This window comes from Protomyctophum bolini, assembly GCF_963924005.1.
Source record: "Protomyctophum bolini genome assembly, chromosome: 9".
In the NCBI taxonomy this organism is placed as follows: domain Eukaryota; kingdom Metazoa; phylum Chordata; class Actinopteri; order Myctophiformes; family Myctophidae; genus Protomyctophum; species Protomyctophum bolini.
Window position 1 is genome coordinate 38,910,490 of NC_137870.1, and position 17,882 is coordinate 38,928,371.

The 17,882-nt window shown below is 43.0% G+C and overlaps 2 protein-coding genes across 3 annotated transcripts; both read left to right on the forward strand.

Annotated features, from left to right (window-relative positions):
- The first annotated feature begins 218 nt into the window (after positions 1 to 218).
- LOC308321955 (uncharacterized protein) lies at positions 219 to 6,153 on the forward strand. 2 transcript variants are annotated; one of them, XM_080773089.1, is made up of 4 exons: positions 219 to 413; positions 2,860 to 3,043; positions 3,187 to 3,926; positions 4,339 to 6,153. In XM_080773089.1, exons 1-3 carry the CDS (start codon positions 337 to 339, stop codon positions 3,922 to 3,924), a joined length of 999 nt encoding a protein of 332 aa, XP_080629215.1. In that variant the 5' UTR covers positions 219 to 336; the 3' UTR covers positions 3,925 to 3,926; positions 4,339 to 6,153. The 2 variants fall into 2 exon arrangements, with proteins under 2 accessions (XP_080629215.1, XP_080629214.1); XM_080773088.1 differs by having other exon boundaries at positions 3,187 to 3,920; positions 4,330 to 6,153.
- Positions 6,154 to 7,500: 1,347 nt separating this feature from the next.
- Positions 7,501 to 12,574, forward strand: LOC308321392 (THAP domain-containing protein 5-like). Its single transcript, XM_080772254.1, has 5 exons — positions 7,501 to 7,617; positions 8,802 to 8,985; positions 9,134 to 9,867; positions 10,843 to 11,029; positions 11,874 to 12,574. Exons 1-5 carry the CDS (start codon positions 7,544 to 7,546, stop codon positions 11,997 to 11,999), a joined length of 1,305 nt encoding a protein of 434 aa, XP_080628380.1. The 5' UTR covers positions 7,501 to 7,543; the 3' UTR covers positions 12,000 to 12,574.
- Positions 12,575 to 17,882: the final 5,308 nt, after the last annotated feature.

Here is a 17,882-nt window from a genome sequence, read left to right on the forward strand (position 1 = left end):
CAGTTTAGGGCATTGTAAAAGAAACGCCCTACAATTTATTTATTTTTTAAATTCAAACTACGCCCATGAGTAGGCCTATACCCCTACTTTTCATGTGATGAATGAACGTGTCAGGTAAAAACAAGGCAAAAATAGCACCATACGTTTTCAATAAACGTGACGGTCACGCGTATAGTTTGCGTCACACGACAAACACACGCAAAGCTGTCTGCGCCTAGATTATATTAAGGTCTGCGCCCACCTGCTGCCTGGAGACGCTTAACCAGGCTTTCCACCTCGGAGAGGAGACGAGAGTACAGTAGATGAGTAGAAAGACAGGAAGGTGACAACAGGACGATGAAGTATTGTTGTGTGTCTCACTGTAAGAATGACTCGACAAACAACGACGATGACGAGAGGAAAAGCTTCTACCAGTAAGTATGGACACACGCACGCACGCACGCACACACACACACACACACACACACACAAACACAGTGACACGTGTGTTGATCCACGCAGTCAGAAACACACTACGTTTTGATGCAATGTAACACTAACCAAGCACATTTACTCAAGTATTGTAGGCCAATTTAATAGTATTTATATGTTTTTACTTTACGGCGATATTGTCAATACTTTTACTTACTTCTGCTCCGTTTATCTCAGATGCAATAATGTTATTATAGCACTCAACAATATCACACATAATGTCCCAAAAGGGTAATTAACCTATAGCTTTAAAGTTTGTTGAATCATTGGATATAAGGTTTCATGTAGATGTAGCTGTTCAATATGCCAGGTTGTGTGTTGACACGGTAGGCCTATTAGTCATTCTTTATCCGCCAGTGGATTAAAAAGGCAGACCACTTGGTCTAAGCCTCAATGCCCTTGGTAACTGCTTTCACCCATGCATAGGCAAAAAATCGGGAAGCCGATTTTGTGTGTGTGTGTGTGATCGACAAGCTCACAACAAAGCTTGACAAATATTGTGTTACCATTGTAGGCTACTTGTGGTGTACTTGGTGGTTCAACTAGTTGAATAAAGTGATGCAATGCACACACTCTTGATGATGATGCCAGTGCCAACCATTCTCTGCTCAGTGCACCTTGGCGTTATCGGATTGGTTGAAATGTGGACAATGAGTAAATAATAGCCAATCAACTGTTTTGGGGTAGAGATGAGGGACCAAGCACCACATTGCTCAGTCAATGGCATGAAAGCCTGAGCTGTTTTTCAAAATAACTAAATAAGCATATTAAAGTTGTCAAATTGTTACAAAATTCACCTGGGAAAGTGGGAATGAAATGTCACTCTTCCTCTCTCACTCTTTGTGTGTGTGTCTCTCTCTCTCTCTCTCTCTCTCTCTCGTTTTCTGTGAATGTAATGCTTTCTGCACCAACGCAAAGACGCCATTGCCTGGCCCAGTATCGTCAATAGTCAAATAAATATTTGATTAAGGAATATAATATGCCGTTTGTGTTATTTCTGTGTATCAGAAATTATGATTCAGATTTTTTTTTATTACAAAAAATGCCGCTTATCAACTAACCGCCGGTTAATCGATCGATAAGCTTACCAAAACGTATCAATTAACTATGAATCGATAATTTGCATCCCTACGTCTGACAACATCATCATACCTGGAAGTTACGCGGGAACGTCCACAAGTAAAAAATAATACTTTCTGGCCTTGACAGCCACTACATTCAAACAGAAAATCTGCTTGCATTAACCCATTCTGACCTGAGATCAGATTCATACGAGGTTTCCACGGGACACACACTGGTCTGATTAACCCATTCTGACCTGAGATCAGATTCTAAAAATGTCAGTCGTTCTTCGAATTTTTCAAAAATAGCAGACCTACAAGCTCGTATCGCGCCACTCGGTGGCGCGATATGAGCTTGTAGATCTGCTATTTTTCAATAGCTAAAGCATAACATGATGCCAACACCAAAATGGGTGCCCGGTCAGAATGGGTTAAACAATGTTAAACTCACTTTGCCAAATTGTCACAGTCACTTTAGACATGCATACATACCCTCTAGGGCCCACTGCTATCTGTCTGCCCCTGGGCAATGCAGAGCCCCCATCAAACAAGACAGGATTTGACCACCAGCCCCATCAAAATATATTGATTGATTGAATACTTTATTAACAGTTTGCAAAAAACACCCAAAAAGCCCTGAGGGCTTAGATATTTCCATTGTGGTCCTGTCATTCAAGACATATCAAGACATACATTTACTACACAAGTGATCATCAATACAAGGAGCAGTAAAAACAGAACAGGAAGAAAACTTTCTTGGGCTAGTTGCAAATTGCAGACACAATTGCATGCCTCTGGGCAAATTGACTCTCAGACATTTCATGAAACACAATGAAATCGCCACACACAGTATTGTCCATTTGTTGGCTGTATCTCGTATTATCAACCAGCCAAGAGTCCAATATTTAACAGTGAATGTTGTGAACACAATGTGAATATCTCTGCTGTCTGGAAGAAACCACCTTACTCCAAGATGTACAAATTTCAGGAAATACAGCTCAAGTGGAGGTTTTTGTCGAAGTGCTTTTTAATACTTTTCACACAGACATAAAGGCTGTTCAATAGGACTGGTTTATGAGTTAGCTGGTTTGGCAGATAGTTTGAAGATCCAATGGAGTTAGGCGTTTTTTGCCGAAGCACTTTTGAATACTTTCCATTGGTTCACACAGATGTAAAGGGTGTTCAATAGTTGGTGGTGTCTTCTATCTGGACATCAATGATATGCTCTTGGTCATTATTTCAGTTATTTAAACTTGCTGAAAACTATGTTCATGGTCATTGTCTTCCCCTCTAACCAAGCGTGTGATCTCCACGGTCTGTGTTGTAGATTCCCTCTACATGAGCCAGACCGGCTACAACAATGGCTGAAAAACATGGGTCGAGAAGACTGGACTCCCTCCCAAGACCAATACATTTGCCACGAACATTTTACACCGTCTTGCTTCAAAGTACACGAGGGAATCTGCTACCTTGAGAATGAAGCTGTACCTACAGTGTTCAAGGCGCCTGTGGTAAGACAGGAGAATGAAACATGAACTGTGTTGTGAAATTTCAACCCTAAATTAATTCAATTGGTTTAAAATTAACATGGCAGCTTGGCTATATAGTCTTGTATCACAGTCACTATATGATGTGTGCTTGTCCTCATTTCTAGAAACGGAAGAGCATAAGTCAAAGTCGGAAGAAAGCCAAGCGGCTCAGATGCAACGTTAAAGGAAGGACACCCGTGGCAGACAATGGGACACAGCCAGTGGCTGTCACTGCACCGCTGGGCAGCAGCAGCACTGTGGAACCACACGACATCAGGGACACCGTTGACGTTCTGAGGACTGACCTGCACCCGCCGACATCGGTGGATACCTTACTCCAAACAGTGGAGGATGCAACTGGTCTTGACAGAGGAGAGAACGCAGAGGTGGTCGTTGTGTCACAACGTCCTGCTGCTGAAGAGGAAGACGACTTGCTGAGCGGGATCACCGCTGCCATTCTAGCTCATCAAAGAGAACTGGTGGTGAGCGAGTCGCTGACGGGCCATGCCGTGGACACTCAGACCACTTTGCGTGTGGAGAACGTCACCCCAGACATGGAGGAGCCGTCCGTTGTACCCTGCAGCGACCACGACCAGGTCCAGGTCATGACGTACTATGAGACGATCCCCAACCTTTTTTTACACTGTGCGCCGCTGTCCATGCCACATTGCGCCATCTCCCCAGAGACGGTACTGTCGTCTGCCCTGAGCTCCACGCCCATTGTGTCCACGGTCCCCATAGTGTCCAAACACTCGTCTGCACTGGTCCTCACCTTGGAGACGTTGGACACGGAGGGAGAGCCGGACACCCCTGTAGAGGGCAGTACTGAGCAGCAGGAAAACCAACTGGAGGAACATTGGTGAGCGTGTGTGGGGTGGGGTTGGAGAGGGGGGGGGGGGGGGGGGAAGAAAAAAACCTTTCAGTTAAATCTTAATCTAAACACCACAGCAACAAACAAGTCATTGTCTCTACTGTCACAGACAAATTAAACCTAAACTGATGCTTCACAGTATTTGGTGATGGAAGTTGCATTGCTGCTTCTTATGTTCCTAATATGTTTCACATTGTAATATATTCTCCTCACAGCTACCACAAGAACAGCATGACATGACTTGAGATGACGTGATTCGTCATTATCACAGTACTAAGGGAAAACATTTTGCAGTTGCACATCATGCCGGTGTGTTTTCTTTCGGTTGTTTTTCAATTTTGAAGGCATGACGGCGTGAACTGTGAACTCATCCCAACCTCCTCCTTCCTTTTCTCAGCCTCCTCAGACTGCCGGCCCCATGGCGCACGCCCACGCGCTAATGCAGATGGGAACGATGTGGAGACGGAGGGGACGGGGTGCTGCGGTGTGACCTGACACCGACGACCTCCCATCTGACCTGAACCCATCACCCGCTGCTCGCACACACGGGTTGTGTCCGCAATCACATAATACATACTAATATAGTTTGTATGCTTTTAAGTATTATTTTTAAAACCTTTAAAATATGACCCGTTGTGAGCTCATAGATCGGCTGTTTTTGTGCGCCACTCTTGGTAGGGCATTCATTTAAAACTGCCCGACATACAGCAACGATATCGCACGTACTAATGAGACCACATGGAATGCTAGGCCCCATCTTTGTGACAGCAGAGTTGCCACACATAGCGTTCCAACAACATCAGTTTAAACAAATGACTGTTTAAGAATGTAACCTTATGACGGAGGATTCTGGTTTGTTGTGTACACTGTTACATGCTGTAATAGTTCCCAAATTAATGCATTTAGTTTTCACATACAATTGCCGTATCTACTAAGCTTTTCTACAAGTAAAAAGTGTACCCTCCTAATTTGCCATGCTAGATGGTATGTTAGTATATGATTTCGGACACAGCCACACTCTTGTTCTGTCTCTAGACCCCAAAAACGCTGTTTATATTAATTCACAGTACAATGTGGCGTAGTTTAATACTTATACATCATTTAAACCAGTGGTTCTCACCCAGTGGGCTGGGGCCATGGGGATTTTGCAATTGGGCCCCTAAATATTACCGATTTAAAATAATATTAACATTGCAAAGAAAATGTATATAAAAGGGATCTATTTGTTTCTTTTCTTTCTTTTTCCCTCTGTGTGAAATGTGATAAATATAAATAATATAAACTTAAAGTAGGCTATATTATTGGTTCCATTGATCAAAGCCAGATCTCGATCGATCATAACATGCTCTGAAAATGCACACCGGCCACCGATCTGGCCACTTAAAACATTAAATGATCAGATGAGTAGGCTGCAAACACTTGCAGTTGATGTTCAAGTGGGCCCTGATCTAGAAAAGGTTGAGAACCACTGACCTGGAGCTACCCAGTCAACAACTAGTTGTGTTCTTTCTTCCCTTTTGTCTCTTAGAAGAAATACGGTAGTAAAAATTATGTTTAATGTGTTCAGACAGTTTATAAGTTATAACTGCTAGCCTACATATCGTTTTGCACTGCTGCACTCCTTCCCATAGATAGAGGAAGGCATTGCTACCCTGTCTGTCATTGTGCCACTCATCTGGCAGCTACTGCCCCCTAGCTTGGGACCCCCGAAAATGCTTTGGCCATGTCTCAGGGCCCCCCGCCCAAAAGTGAGTTGAGAGCCTTTGCTTTTCTTTATGATTTCTGTTAGTTTAACAGTTTGGCTCAGCACCAAGATCGGAGGATGTGTGCTGTTCTATTTTACTATGTAAACCCTTACTTTCCATTTTCCAGACGTTCAGTTAAAAAAAAGTTTATTTTTTTAATAATATGGGGACCCCTCAACATTATTTATCTACTGTCCCTTGCTAGCTTTGCTGTAAGACAAGCACTAGTGCACCAGTAAACACGATTGTGTATGTGCTTACGTAGTCAGCCTACGTATATATTTTGGGGGTTACATTTTTTGGAAATAAGTATTGAATATTAAAATGGTCTGGTCAAGTAATTTTTAGAAACTGCTTTACATATTATTTATTTCTGTTTTGATGTACATTATACTGGTAGCTTGATGTATAACTCAAACAGCCCATGTATTCTGTTGGAGAAGTGTGTCTTTGCACTAACATTATGATGTCCTATGTACTATGACCTTGACATTAAACCACTTCGCCATATTTCAACACTATCTGCAGCACTTAAATTATATAAATAGTTTGAATGTAATGTTGTTGTGTTTGATACATGTGAATTAGGCCTCATACTGCTTTTGTCTGGGTAAAGTGGAACGGGGTGCTGTCCATGGTCCTGAACCACTGCGACACTGAAACGCTTGTTTTCTCCCGATCAGTTCCGAGGTGATGTTTGTGACTAAAGTCTGGTCTTTCTAGTATAGCACCATGCAGGCACTGCGGTCAGCTTAATTTGTTAAGTCTTAAATCCATCCCTACGAATTGGTACGGAAAGGCAAAAAATTACCCAATGTTATCGAAATGAGTGACAGTCGGCAGTCGCATATAGTGTGCGTCACCCGACAAACAGCTGATCATCAGTGTTGCCATGTCTGCTTATTATAAGCTACTTTGGGATTGTTTTTCTGTAAAGTCACTTTGAAATATCGATAGTTGCAGGTAGCGTGCGTGCCCGCCTAGAGCCCAAAGAATCCTCTGAACTTCTTAAATGCAAGTCCAAGCTAGCCATGCGCTTCGACTGTGATCTCCAAACCCAACTGGGCATTCTAAAAACCCAACGAAACAAGCTAAGAAACATATTGTAAGTACCATGACTAAATCCGTAGTAAGTAACTTTATCAATGATAAAGCAGACGAAAACAAAAACAATCTCCGGGAGCTCTGGAAGCTACTAAATAACCAGCTATAGGCTGCAGTCAAAAACTAAAAACAAGGTTTACAAACGCATCAAGCGAACGTGTTTCGGCCTAGTAGGCCTTCCTCAGCGTTCCGTTGTCAACTGGCAATAGTAACAACTGAGGAGGTACTTAAAAGACTGAGGCCCCATTTACACTGGCAGACGGATTGAAATCCAATTGGTTTAAATGACTCCAACATGTCCCATGACTCATTTAAACTAATCAGATTCCAATCTGGATGTGGCTCAGATCTGATGCAGGCTGGAGTGCCCTTCAACCCCACAAGGCCACTGCATGGCCATGACAATATTCTCAGACTCAGCCATCTCTATAGTCTATGAAGAGGTTGAAAAGTATCTTGCCATAAAATAATGAATGTACAAATTCCAATCTGTCTTCAGAAACATTGTTTTGTTATGTTTCAAAACATATTCCAAGTCAAAAAGATTCTAGCCCATGTATCTGGATTAGTCTATACATAGGCCTACTGTACGTAAACCTATAGCTAAACTGTAATCGCTTCTTTTGGGGTTGTTTTCATAGACCTGGCTGCTTAATTTCTGCTAAATCTGGCAACAATGTTGATCATCGTTCGTTCGTGGTGCGTCTGTTATGCCGCCACGAGAGGACAGCGACGACAAGGTGATGAGGACTTGAGGACGACATGCCCAAGTATTGTTGTGTTTCTCACTGTAAGAATGATTCAGCAAACAATGACAACCGGAAAAGCTTCTACAAGTAAGCATGCACTCACAGCAGCAGCAGCACGTGTTTTTCAACGTTTATTCTATCACACTTCTTTTCTCCTGCAAACCGTTTAATTAATTTAATTAATAGCCCATGTTCAATCAATCAATCAAACAGTCGAGTGTTGCTGCTCTGACTGACTCACCTCGGCCTCACTCGTCACTCCCCGAACCCACCTCACCCCTGCCCACTTTGACATTCAGGCTGGGAATGGCTTAGAGTTGACGACAGAGTACAGCATCTTTGCAATGGGTCTGGTCCACAAGATTCGCTACAACACCACCAAGATACCCATACTGTAGGCTACCTGTCTAAATACTTCCTTAATGTCAACGAAGTCCACACCCACACAACACCAAAGGGAGTTCAACAAACCATGTGCAACCCAGATTCGGCACAAACAAGGGACTACATTATTTTCGCTCCTATGCCACCAAAATGTGGAACGCCCTAACAGTCATTAAGACATGCAAATCCCTTGACTCCTTCAAAACCGCTCTCAAAGGGAACCTACGGACGGCTGCAATTCGAAACTGACCCCCGTTAAAATCTCAATGTATGTTTTCTTTTCCCTTTTTACCACCTTTATGATGATTTCCTTTTCTTTGGCTATTATAGAATTATTATATATAAAAGTGTATATTTGTACGTCTCTAAATGTTATGATGAATTGAACAAGGTGAACCCTCTTTTAAACAAGTGTAGTGCTTTAAAGAAAAGATAAACGATCCGGTCACTCAAGGTTAAAATGAGGAGGATTAGGATAGCCTTTATTAAATTAAAAAGGCAACTGCCAACATGTTTCAACCTAACCGGTCTTCATCAGGGCAAGAATGCAACATGTTGGCAGTTGCCTTTTTAATTTAATAAAGGCTGTCCTCCTCATTTTAACATTGAGTGCCCGGATCGTTTCTTTTGTGTGAGCACCTTTTTATCATCATCACATGTTTATATCTCCGTCGAACACCTGGTTCGTTTTTCTTTTTTCCGTTTTTGCTTTATTGGATCGTCCACTCACAGCAACTTAGGTTTTAAAATGATAATACCTAAACATCATCAATAAACTCTAAGCCATATGATTGTATTTATCTTGATTCCATGTGTACTCTGCCTCTTCCTGTTTGATGTCATCACCTCTCTAACCAAGTGTGTGATCTCCACTGTCTGTGTTGTAGATTGCCTCTCCATGAGCCAGACAGGTTACTACAATGGCTGAAAAACATGGGTCGAGAAGACTGGACTCCCTCCCAACACCAGTACATTTGCCACGAACATTTTACACCGTCTTGCTTCAAAGTACGTTGGGGAATCCGTTACCTTGAGAATGACGCTGTACCTACAGTGTTCAAGTTGCCTGCGGTAAGACAGGAGAATGAAACATGAAATTAATTCAAAATTGGTTTAAAATGAATAATTCCAATGTTAAACATGGCAGCTTCCACTAGTCTTGGCTATATAGTCTTGTTTCATAGTCAATATTATTATGTGTGTTTGTCCTCATTTCTAGAAACGGAAGAGCATAGATCACGGTCAGAAGAAAGCCAAGCGGCTCAGATGCAACGTTAAAGGAAGGACACCCGCGGCAGACAATGGGACACAGCCAGTGGCTGTCACTGCACCGCTGGGCAGCAGCAGCACTGTGGAACCACATGACATCAGGGACACCGTTGACGTTCTGAGGACTGACCTGCACCCGCCGACATCGGTGGATACCTTACTCCAAACAGTGGAGGATGCAACTGGTCTTGACAGAGGAGAGAACGCAGAGGTGGTTGTTGTATCACAATGTCCTGCTGCTGACGAGGAAGACGACTTGCTGAGCGGGATCACCGCTGCCATTCTAGCTCATCAAAGAGAACTGGTGGTGAGCGAGTCGCTGACGGGCCACGCCGTGGACACTCAGACCGCTTTGCGTGTGGAGAACGTCACCCCGGACATGGAGGAGCTGTCCGTTGTACCCTGCAGCGACCACGACCAGGTCCAGGTCATGACGTACTATGAGACGATCCCCAACCTTTTTTTACACTGTGCGCCGCTGTCCACGCTGCCTTGCGCCATCTCCCCAGAGACGGTACTGTCGTCTGCCCTGAGCTCCACGCCCATTGTGTCCACGGTCCCCATAGTGTCCAAACACTCGTCTGCACTGGTCCTCACCATGGAGACGCTGGACACGGAGGGAGAGCCGGACACCCCTGTAGAGGGCAGTACTGAGCAGCAGGAAAACCAACTGGAGGAACATTGGTGAGGGTGATAACCATAGAGTTATAAAGCATTGAGAGTGGAGGACTGCCCCGCCCCCCTGATATTAATTTCAATGGAAGTTGCTCAGTGGCGTTTTGAAGCACCCAGAAGAACTGTCTACTTCCGCATTTTTTCGATTTGGACACCAAAATTTGGTGTCCAAAATGTGGAAGTGCTCAATGTTAAACCCCAGCTGCATGGGGTTTACTCATGTTAAATGCACGGTCCCGCCTGCAGTCCCAGCTCTGACCAGTAGGGCCGAGCGCTTCAATGTTGGCCAGCCATTCTGGGGGCTTGGTGATACCACTCACTATCATGTAAGGGATAATGAACAGTGTGTCGTCATTATAGAGAAATTAACCTCACCGGAGGTTCTAATCTGCCACGAAACAATCATGACTCACTATTCATTATCTCTCTTATTACACATTTACTAAAGAAATCAACAATGTGACACAAAATATAATGATATTATTGATTTGAAAAGGATTGCATTGCTTGCTTTGTCATAATGTAACACCACGTTGCAACACTTTGAGTTTGATGTTTGTTGTATAGAGGGAAAAAAGGAGGGGGCCAAATGACAGACCCCTGGGAGACCTGAGTCAACGAGGTATATACTGTAGGTTTTAGTGGTTAGAGCTAAACTGATGCATCAACTCGTAACATTTGTTGATACATGTTGCATTGCTGTGACCAACTATGTTTCATGGAGTGATATACAGTATCATCTCTGTCGGGTGGAAACCTATGTCCAAAACTGTGACTTTTCAGGATTCAAATGCAAAAGTACTAAGCGCATCTACATGCTCGAGTTTCGAGCTAGAAAATCTGCTGCTGATCTGACACTTGTGTGACGCTGTGGTATAATCAAGTAGGCCGTTAATTTACGTTTTTCTTTTTAGAATATAATAGAGTTAGGGGGTTTCTGCCCCCCAAAAGCAACGTCACAGTATGTTCTTCCTTCCCGCACAGCTACCACAAGAACAGTCTGAGCAAAGAGCAGCTGGAGGCCATCGCAGCCGAGCTGCAGAAGAAGGTGAAGGTGTTACAGCAGCGGCACCGACGTCACCTGGAGAAGCTGCTGGGTCTGGAGAACACTGTGGAGCAGCTGAGACACAGCAATCTGCTCAACCACGAGAAGCTGCAGCTGCTAGAGAGGGTGAGGCTGCAGCACTAGGGTTGTTGGTTTCGTCAACTACCTTTTTTCACTGACACAAATGACATAATTAAGAGTCTTGCCACTTCGACACCAACTCTGGGGGAGTCTACGGTCGATCCGAGAACCTTGTGATTCTTTTCAGAGAGGACTAAAGACCTATCTGATATTACAATTGTAAACTTCAGGTTCAGGTTAACAATAAAACAATAAAACAACAACAACAATAATAATACTAACACTAATAATAATAATAAGACCAGCACGTCTTTACTGAACAAACACTTTATCCAACCCTTTATTTTTCTCTCCGCTGGGTCGGACAGTCGGAGACTATGAGGCGGGGGGGATTATGACTCAGTACAGTACACATACAATTTACCCTGGGTGTGCGTGTGTCTACGATGTGTGGCCATCCAGTACACATACTATTTACCCTGGGTGTGCATGTGTCTACGATGTGTAGCTATCCGTTACAACATGTGAAGTGCACAATACTGGGTTTAAAAACACAGCTGAAACATGAAGTGGAGGCTGTCAAATCCTTCTGCCCATTGCGTGGCACCGTAACTAGGATTCGCCACCCAAAGGGCGGCGAAATTCTAGTCTTTTTTACAAAGCTTTATTTTTTATTTTTAGCTACACTGGTTTTTCCTTTTGCCCCACGTTTTTAAATGCTTTGTTTCTGTATCTTAGAGCTTTTATAGTTGTGATGTTTTTTTATGCAAATGTGCTTATTGTAGCACTTTGAGATTTACACAAATGTAAAGTGCTTAAGTGCATTATTATAAATACAATCCATTATTATTATGATTAACTCCATTTTCTGTTGTTTGTCTTGCACCAGGCTTACATCCAGGCGAGTACAGCGGGACCGCACACCGGTGAGTGGGACACAGTGGTTGTCAAATACGAACAGGATGACGGTGCTTATGTTTACGCCCCAGAGCACGAGGGAGAGCAAGAAATATGAATATGGACTAATTAGTTTGGTGACCAAAATCCCTGACACACTGAAAGCATCATTGACGCACAAGTCACTGACTGTACAATTCAAAAATGGACTTGGAACTGGTCAACTGTGACTGGACATCCCTGCAGAGTGTCGATATATTCTGAAACTGACTATCATAACGTTATACTGGAAAATATGTTAAACACAACAATAGTGCTAAAATATATTGACATTTAGCTGGAATAATCGATGTCCAAAAACAAGTCTTTCCAGATGAAGGACTCTACTCTGATCAGCAAGTAATATAGTATAAGATGCTATATACACCAATTATGTGCAATCGCACAAGTGCTTCCAATTCTATTTTCAGGTCACGTGGATTACATTTCGGGATCATAATATGACAGTCGCACTTTCGAGCCCCGTATCTTTCATTAATAGATTCCCAGGACAAATGGGCTGACACGGCAGACGGTCAATTTCCAATGATGTGTGAGACCAAATATAAAAATTGCACCATATTCTGTTAGGACTTCAAAGTTGACATGCATCAAATAAACTGTTAAAAAATAAAATCAGCCCATACTCAGCCACTCAGTCCAACAACCAAAATAATTCAGATTCAGATTTTTTCTGCATATTGTAAATACATCAAAGATGCAATTATAATACATTTCTAATGGGTGAATCCTTTGCCTGGAAGAGAGGTCATCAAGTGGTCTCCAACCTTCTTAAGAGTGTTTCAACCCTCAATCACTGCACTCTCCAGTTGGCGGGTCGAGCAGTGACTGGCCAAATCACTGCCCCTCTCACCTACAATTCTGTAGTATGTTGAGAAACTATACTCCTTTCAAATGATAATCATTTCATAAGGGCACATCTGAGATGCTTGGTTTATTTTGTAAACTAAACTAGACTTTCATTTCACTTTACCTTTCATTTGAGATATGCCATGGCTACAGTATGTGGGCCTACCAGAGAAAGAATTATCGCACTTTGTTTCACTTTTTTTTTCTTTTATTGACTGTAACTGTATTTTGTGAAAACAAAAAACAAGCTGAATTGATCACAACTACATACCAGAACATCCTATCCACTCAGTTATTTTTAGATAGCCGACATCTTGATGTACATTTTGATATATGCCATGTGCACGAGGCTCAAAACTGTATGATATGACAAATAGATGGGCATGACCTTGACCCCTGACCCCCGACCCCCGGGCACTGAAGGTGTTAAGTACTTTTACTTAAGTACAATTTTGAGGTATTTGTACTTTACTTGAGTATGTCAAGTTTTCAATAATTCTTTAAATAATTCTTCTACATTTCAGAGGCAACTATATTGTACTTTTACTCCACTACATTTATTTGACAACTTTAGTTACTAGTCACCTATTACATTATATATTTTTTTATACATTTGAATTTTTTTCAATAGGACATTCTGCATAGTGAGTACTGTAGCATGTGTTGGCTTACTGTGAGGGGAGGCTTCATGCAGTACCCCTTTCCAACCAGTCGGTGTCCTACCAGACCACAGGATCTACATGTCTCTCATTGCGGAGCAAACTAGAAAAAGTTTGCTCTTCAAAGCACTTTTTCAAAGTGCACATTCAGAGCACATTTTTCACACGTTTGTGATGTTTGGATGGGGTTTTTGTAAACCTGACTTATAACAGGCCCATTTTTAATAGCGACCTTAGTTGGCACCTAGTCTTCATCAGTCATCATGATCCTCATTAGAGATGTCCCGATACTGTATCGGTATCGGCCCTTATAGTACAGGCAATCTAGGGTCTAACCTCAAACAAATTGCAACACAAACGCTTTCAACTTTTTTTTGTTTCATAAATATGTCACTAATAACATATCAAAAGTCCTAAGAAATCCAAGTAGGGGAACATTATTGAAAAATGCCAAAAATGTTTTTTCCCCCATTGACGAATGTTAAACAGTGGTTTAAACATGTCTAATAAAACATTGTCTAATTTCCACACAAAAGGTTCAGAAATGCCCACAATCAACCAGAAACTGTGTTGGATGCAGCTTGTGAATAATAATTTAAAAAAAAGAACATTCAAGTGCCATTTTTGTAGGCTATGTTTACAGTGTGCACTGCAGGGTTTTTAATATTCATTTCATATGCATTATATGTGAAGTATACTGTTCATGTGATTTTGTTGATAGAAAGCACTCCTATCAAAATAGGAACTTAACTTCAACTGTGTGGCATATGATATCTCCAATAGTGGCCCGGAGGCGCCATCACTCAAGCTACTCAAGAGGATCTGATGTATTGTCAGATGTCCAGCTTAACATCACATAGCGTACACAAGTGTAAAAATGGCCAATATGTGTTGTTCTTAAATGGTGCATTTATATAGCGCCTTCATCCAAGGTGCCTTACAGAGATTGTGCATTACATTCAACCATTCACACACTGATGCCAGAGGAAACCATGCAAGGCAACAACCATCTTGCTCAAGGACACTTCAACACTAACTCTGGGGGAGCCCGGGTTCGAACTGGGAACCTTGCAGTTCCCATCCAGTCACTCTACCTGAGCCACTGCCGTTGTTTTTTACCTTATTAGGGAAAATAGGGTACAATTGAAATATACAAATGAAAAGTTTGTCGAATGGATACATAATCTAGTAGTCTACATGAGATATACGGTGCAAAGAATAGGGGGGCTTGTTTTCGATTGTAAATATTGGCTTCCTAATGTTGTTTAACCAGTGCTCATAATGTGTTAGTTGCTTCTTTTGTGCTTGTTTTCATAGTTGCTTAAATGTCTCTCGCATCTGGCAACACTCAACACTGCCACCAACCTCTGCTCTATTTTGGATGTATTTTTTTGCCAACTGAAGGATGGTTTTCATTATACTCTGTGTGTTTGTGTTGAGAGTTGAGGGTCTGCTGGTTGAACTCAACACAAGTTGAACTCAACAGAAGGTGTGTTATTAAATGTGGGAACGGACTGCTGTTCGGAAACCCAAGCAGCTATTTGTTCTGTGTGTGTGTGTGTGTGTGTGTGTGTGTGTGTGTGTGTGTGTGCACGCGTGTGCACGCGTGTGTGTGCGCAGGCATGTGTGCGACTGTGTGTGCGTGTGCATGTGCATGTGCATGTGAGTGTGCGCGGGCACGCGTACGACTGTGTGTGCGTGTGCCGTGCGTGTGTGTGCGTGCGTGTGCGTGTGTGTGTGTCAGTGTGTGTGTGTGTGTGTGTGTGTGTGTGTGTATAGTGTAATTAAATCTCCATCTCTCAGCGGCAGGGTGAAAGGAGATATCCCGTTGTGACGGGTCCTTTTCTTCTCCTCCCTGCCTTTTCCTCTCCTTCCTCCAGCTCCCTCGCTCTGTCTCGCGGGGTGGGGGAGACACGGCTGGGTCAGGGCCCGGGGAAGGGGGGGGGGGGTCCGCAGTCAGCTGGCAGAGGGCCAGGCAGTGAGAGGAGAGAGAGGTGAACGGTAGCAGCACACCAAGTTCAACATTACACTGAACTCACTCCCACACTTAATCACGTTATTAATTTAACCCTGCAGCTGGTCCCTGTTTTCAGAATGTCCCAAAATGTCTGGATATTTCCAAAACGTTTCGAAAGAAATTCCTAGAATTCCTGGAAACTGACCTAGACCTACCAGTACCTTATTAATTATTTCATTGTTTACTATTATTATTATTGATGCTGCAAAATGTCATGAGGAACCAGTACAAAATATGTTTCATACTCTTATGTACCTGTACAGTGTACACACAGCAATTGCTATACAAACCACACAATAAAACCTGGCTGCATATGATGCACATACAGAATATATATTAGCATTATTATTATTAGTATACATAATATAGTATATATAGACCTATACACTTATTCAATAATAGAATAAACTTGTTTCCATAGTGTTTTTGGTGTTAAGCACAGACTTTCTCTGGGAAAGAAATGTACTGTTTGTTCTTAGATTGACCTAACTAATGTACACAATCATTATTACCTCCTGTGAATGTGTGTGCGTGCGTGTCGGTACGTATGTGCGTGTGTGTTTTGAAGCATTTGGCTGCCCAGAGCAGTTAGTTGTGTGCCAGAGGGGCTCTAAAGCCAAGCTGAACCTAACAGAGTTGTTTAACTTCCTCTGAAAATGTGTGTGTTTAGTGAAGAGGCAGGCAGGCAGGCAGGCAGGCTGGCTGACTGACTGACTGACTGACTGACTGACTGACAACATGGTAATGTAATTCGTAATTTGATTCAGCACACTTGGGAGCTGACCAGTAGAACCACAGTCTTCTTGTTGGTCACTGGGAACTGACCAGTACAACCACAGTCTTATACTTGTTCTGCAACGACCTTCAGTAACAACATGCCTCAAACCAAAACAGAACAGAAAGGACCTAAAGGAGATGCAGCTGTTTGGACAGATGTTGAGGGGAGACCTTAGAGTATATACTCTAAGGGGGAGACAGAGACAAATGCACCGCATCTGTAGGGGTGTAGGTGGGGTGCAGCACCCTGGGATTCTGCGTACCGTACCTGCACTGCTCCCCCACACCCATCTGAAACAACAGCTCTCCCAGTAGGACGCCTCGACGTAACATGGTGACCGCTGGAGTGTATAGCGACAGGAACACTTTCATTTGTAACACAGCAGTGCAACCCCGACCTCCCAGTCACAGGGCGGACACTCTAATCTGCTGTTATGCTAGTGTGTACAGCATAACATGACACACATACATTGTCCTGAAAAAACGTTCAAGTGGTGAATAACAAGTAACATACATGAATGAAGTTTTGTTCAACGCAGGTTCAGGAGGTTCACTGGCTGCTCAACTCGATTGCTCCCATTCTCTATCTGCTTCTCCTAGGAGCCCCTGTAACGGACCCACAGGTAATACTTTATTGTTTAGTATATATTCAGTGTTGTGAGGCATTGGAACAGGAAGTGTGCCAACAACTGATCACAGCTGATGTGAATCAGATGATTGGGACTCAGCTCAGCTGTGGCACTGTGGTTAAAAACAAGGAAATGCTGCCTCAGTACAGAGAAGGCTTGGAACAGACAGCACACAAATGGTGTGGCTGAAGTTGGTTGGTTATGTGGATGGCTAAGGAAAGGAAGGCCAAAGGAACGGTCAAATGCCAACTAACCATGGAACTATTGATACCACACACACACACACACACACACACACAACATAGCACCTAGCTGGAAAGGGGGACAAGGTATTGTATTGATTTGCTTGCACTGTTATTGGTATTATTGTTGAATATATGCAGAATGCTGTTCGTGTATTGTGTAATGTACTTTAGTGATGTATGGAAAAAGTATATGCCTGAGATTTGAACTGTTTATTATATTATATTGTAGTGATTTATGACCATTGATACATTGTATTTTGTTTCTGTCTCAGTTCTACGTTGATCTATGAATAAAGCAACTTCAAAATCATCAGTTCAGACTTCATCCTTAAAAGGCCAGCTGGGTCCGCTACAGCCCCGAGGGGGGCAGAGTCGGAGCAGAGACTATACTGACCGCTCCCGAGCAGAGAACGGCGGTCGTCGGGCTCCCGAGACCACGCCCCGCCCACCCTGAGTCTCGCCCCTCCTCTGGCTCCTCATCAATACACCTATCGCACTCGTGCAATAAATACTGTAAAAAGAGCAGAAGGTGTGGCCTCTTACTAGTGAAAAACCAAGTAAGACGCCCTGAGGGCGAGAAGCAATACGGCACAGTTGAAAAGCAGGAGTGAAACTAGGGTATTAATCTGGTGTCAATGAGGTCAGATGTATATAGAGTTGCTGGCTCCATGCAGATGTATAAGACTTGTAGGTGTAGGTGTTTCCTCGCGCAACGATCCCACCAGCCACCACATGCTCAACACATCAGGAACAGGCCAGCTTCAA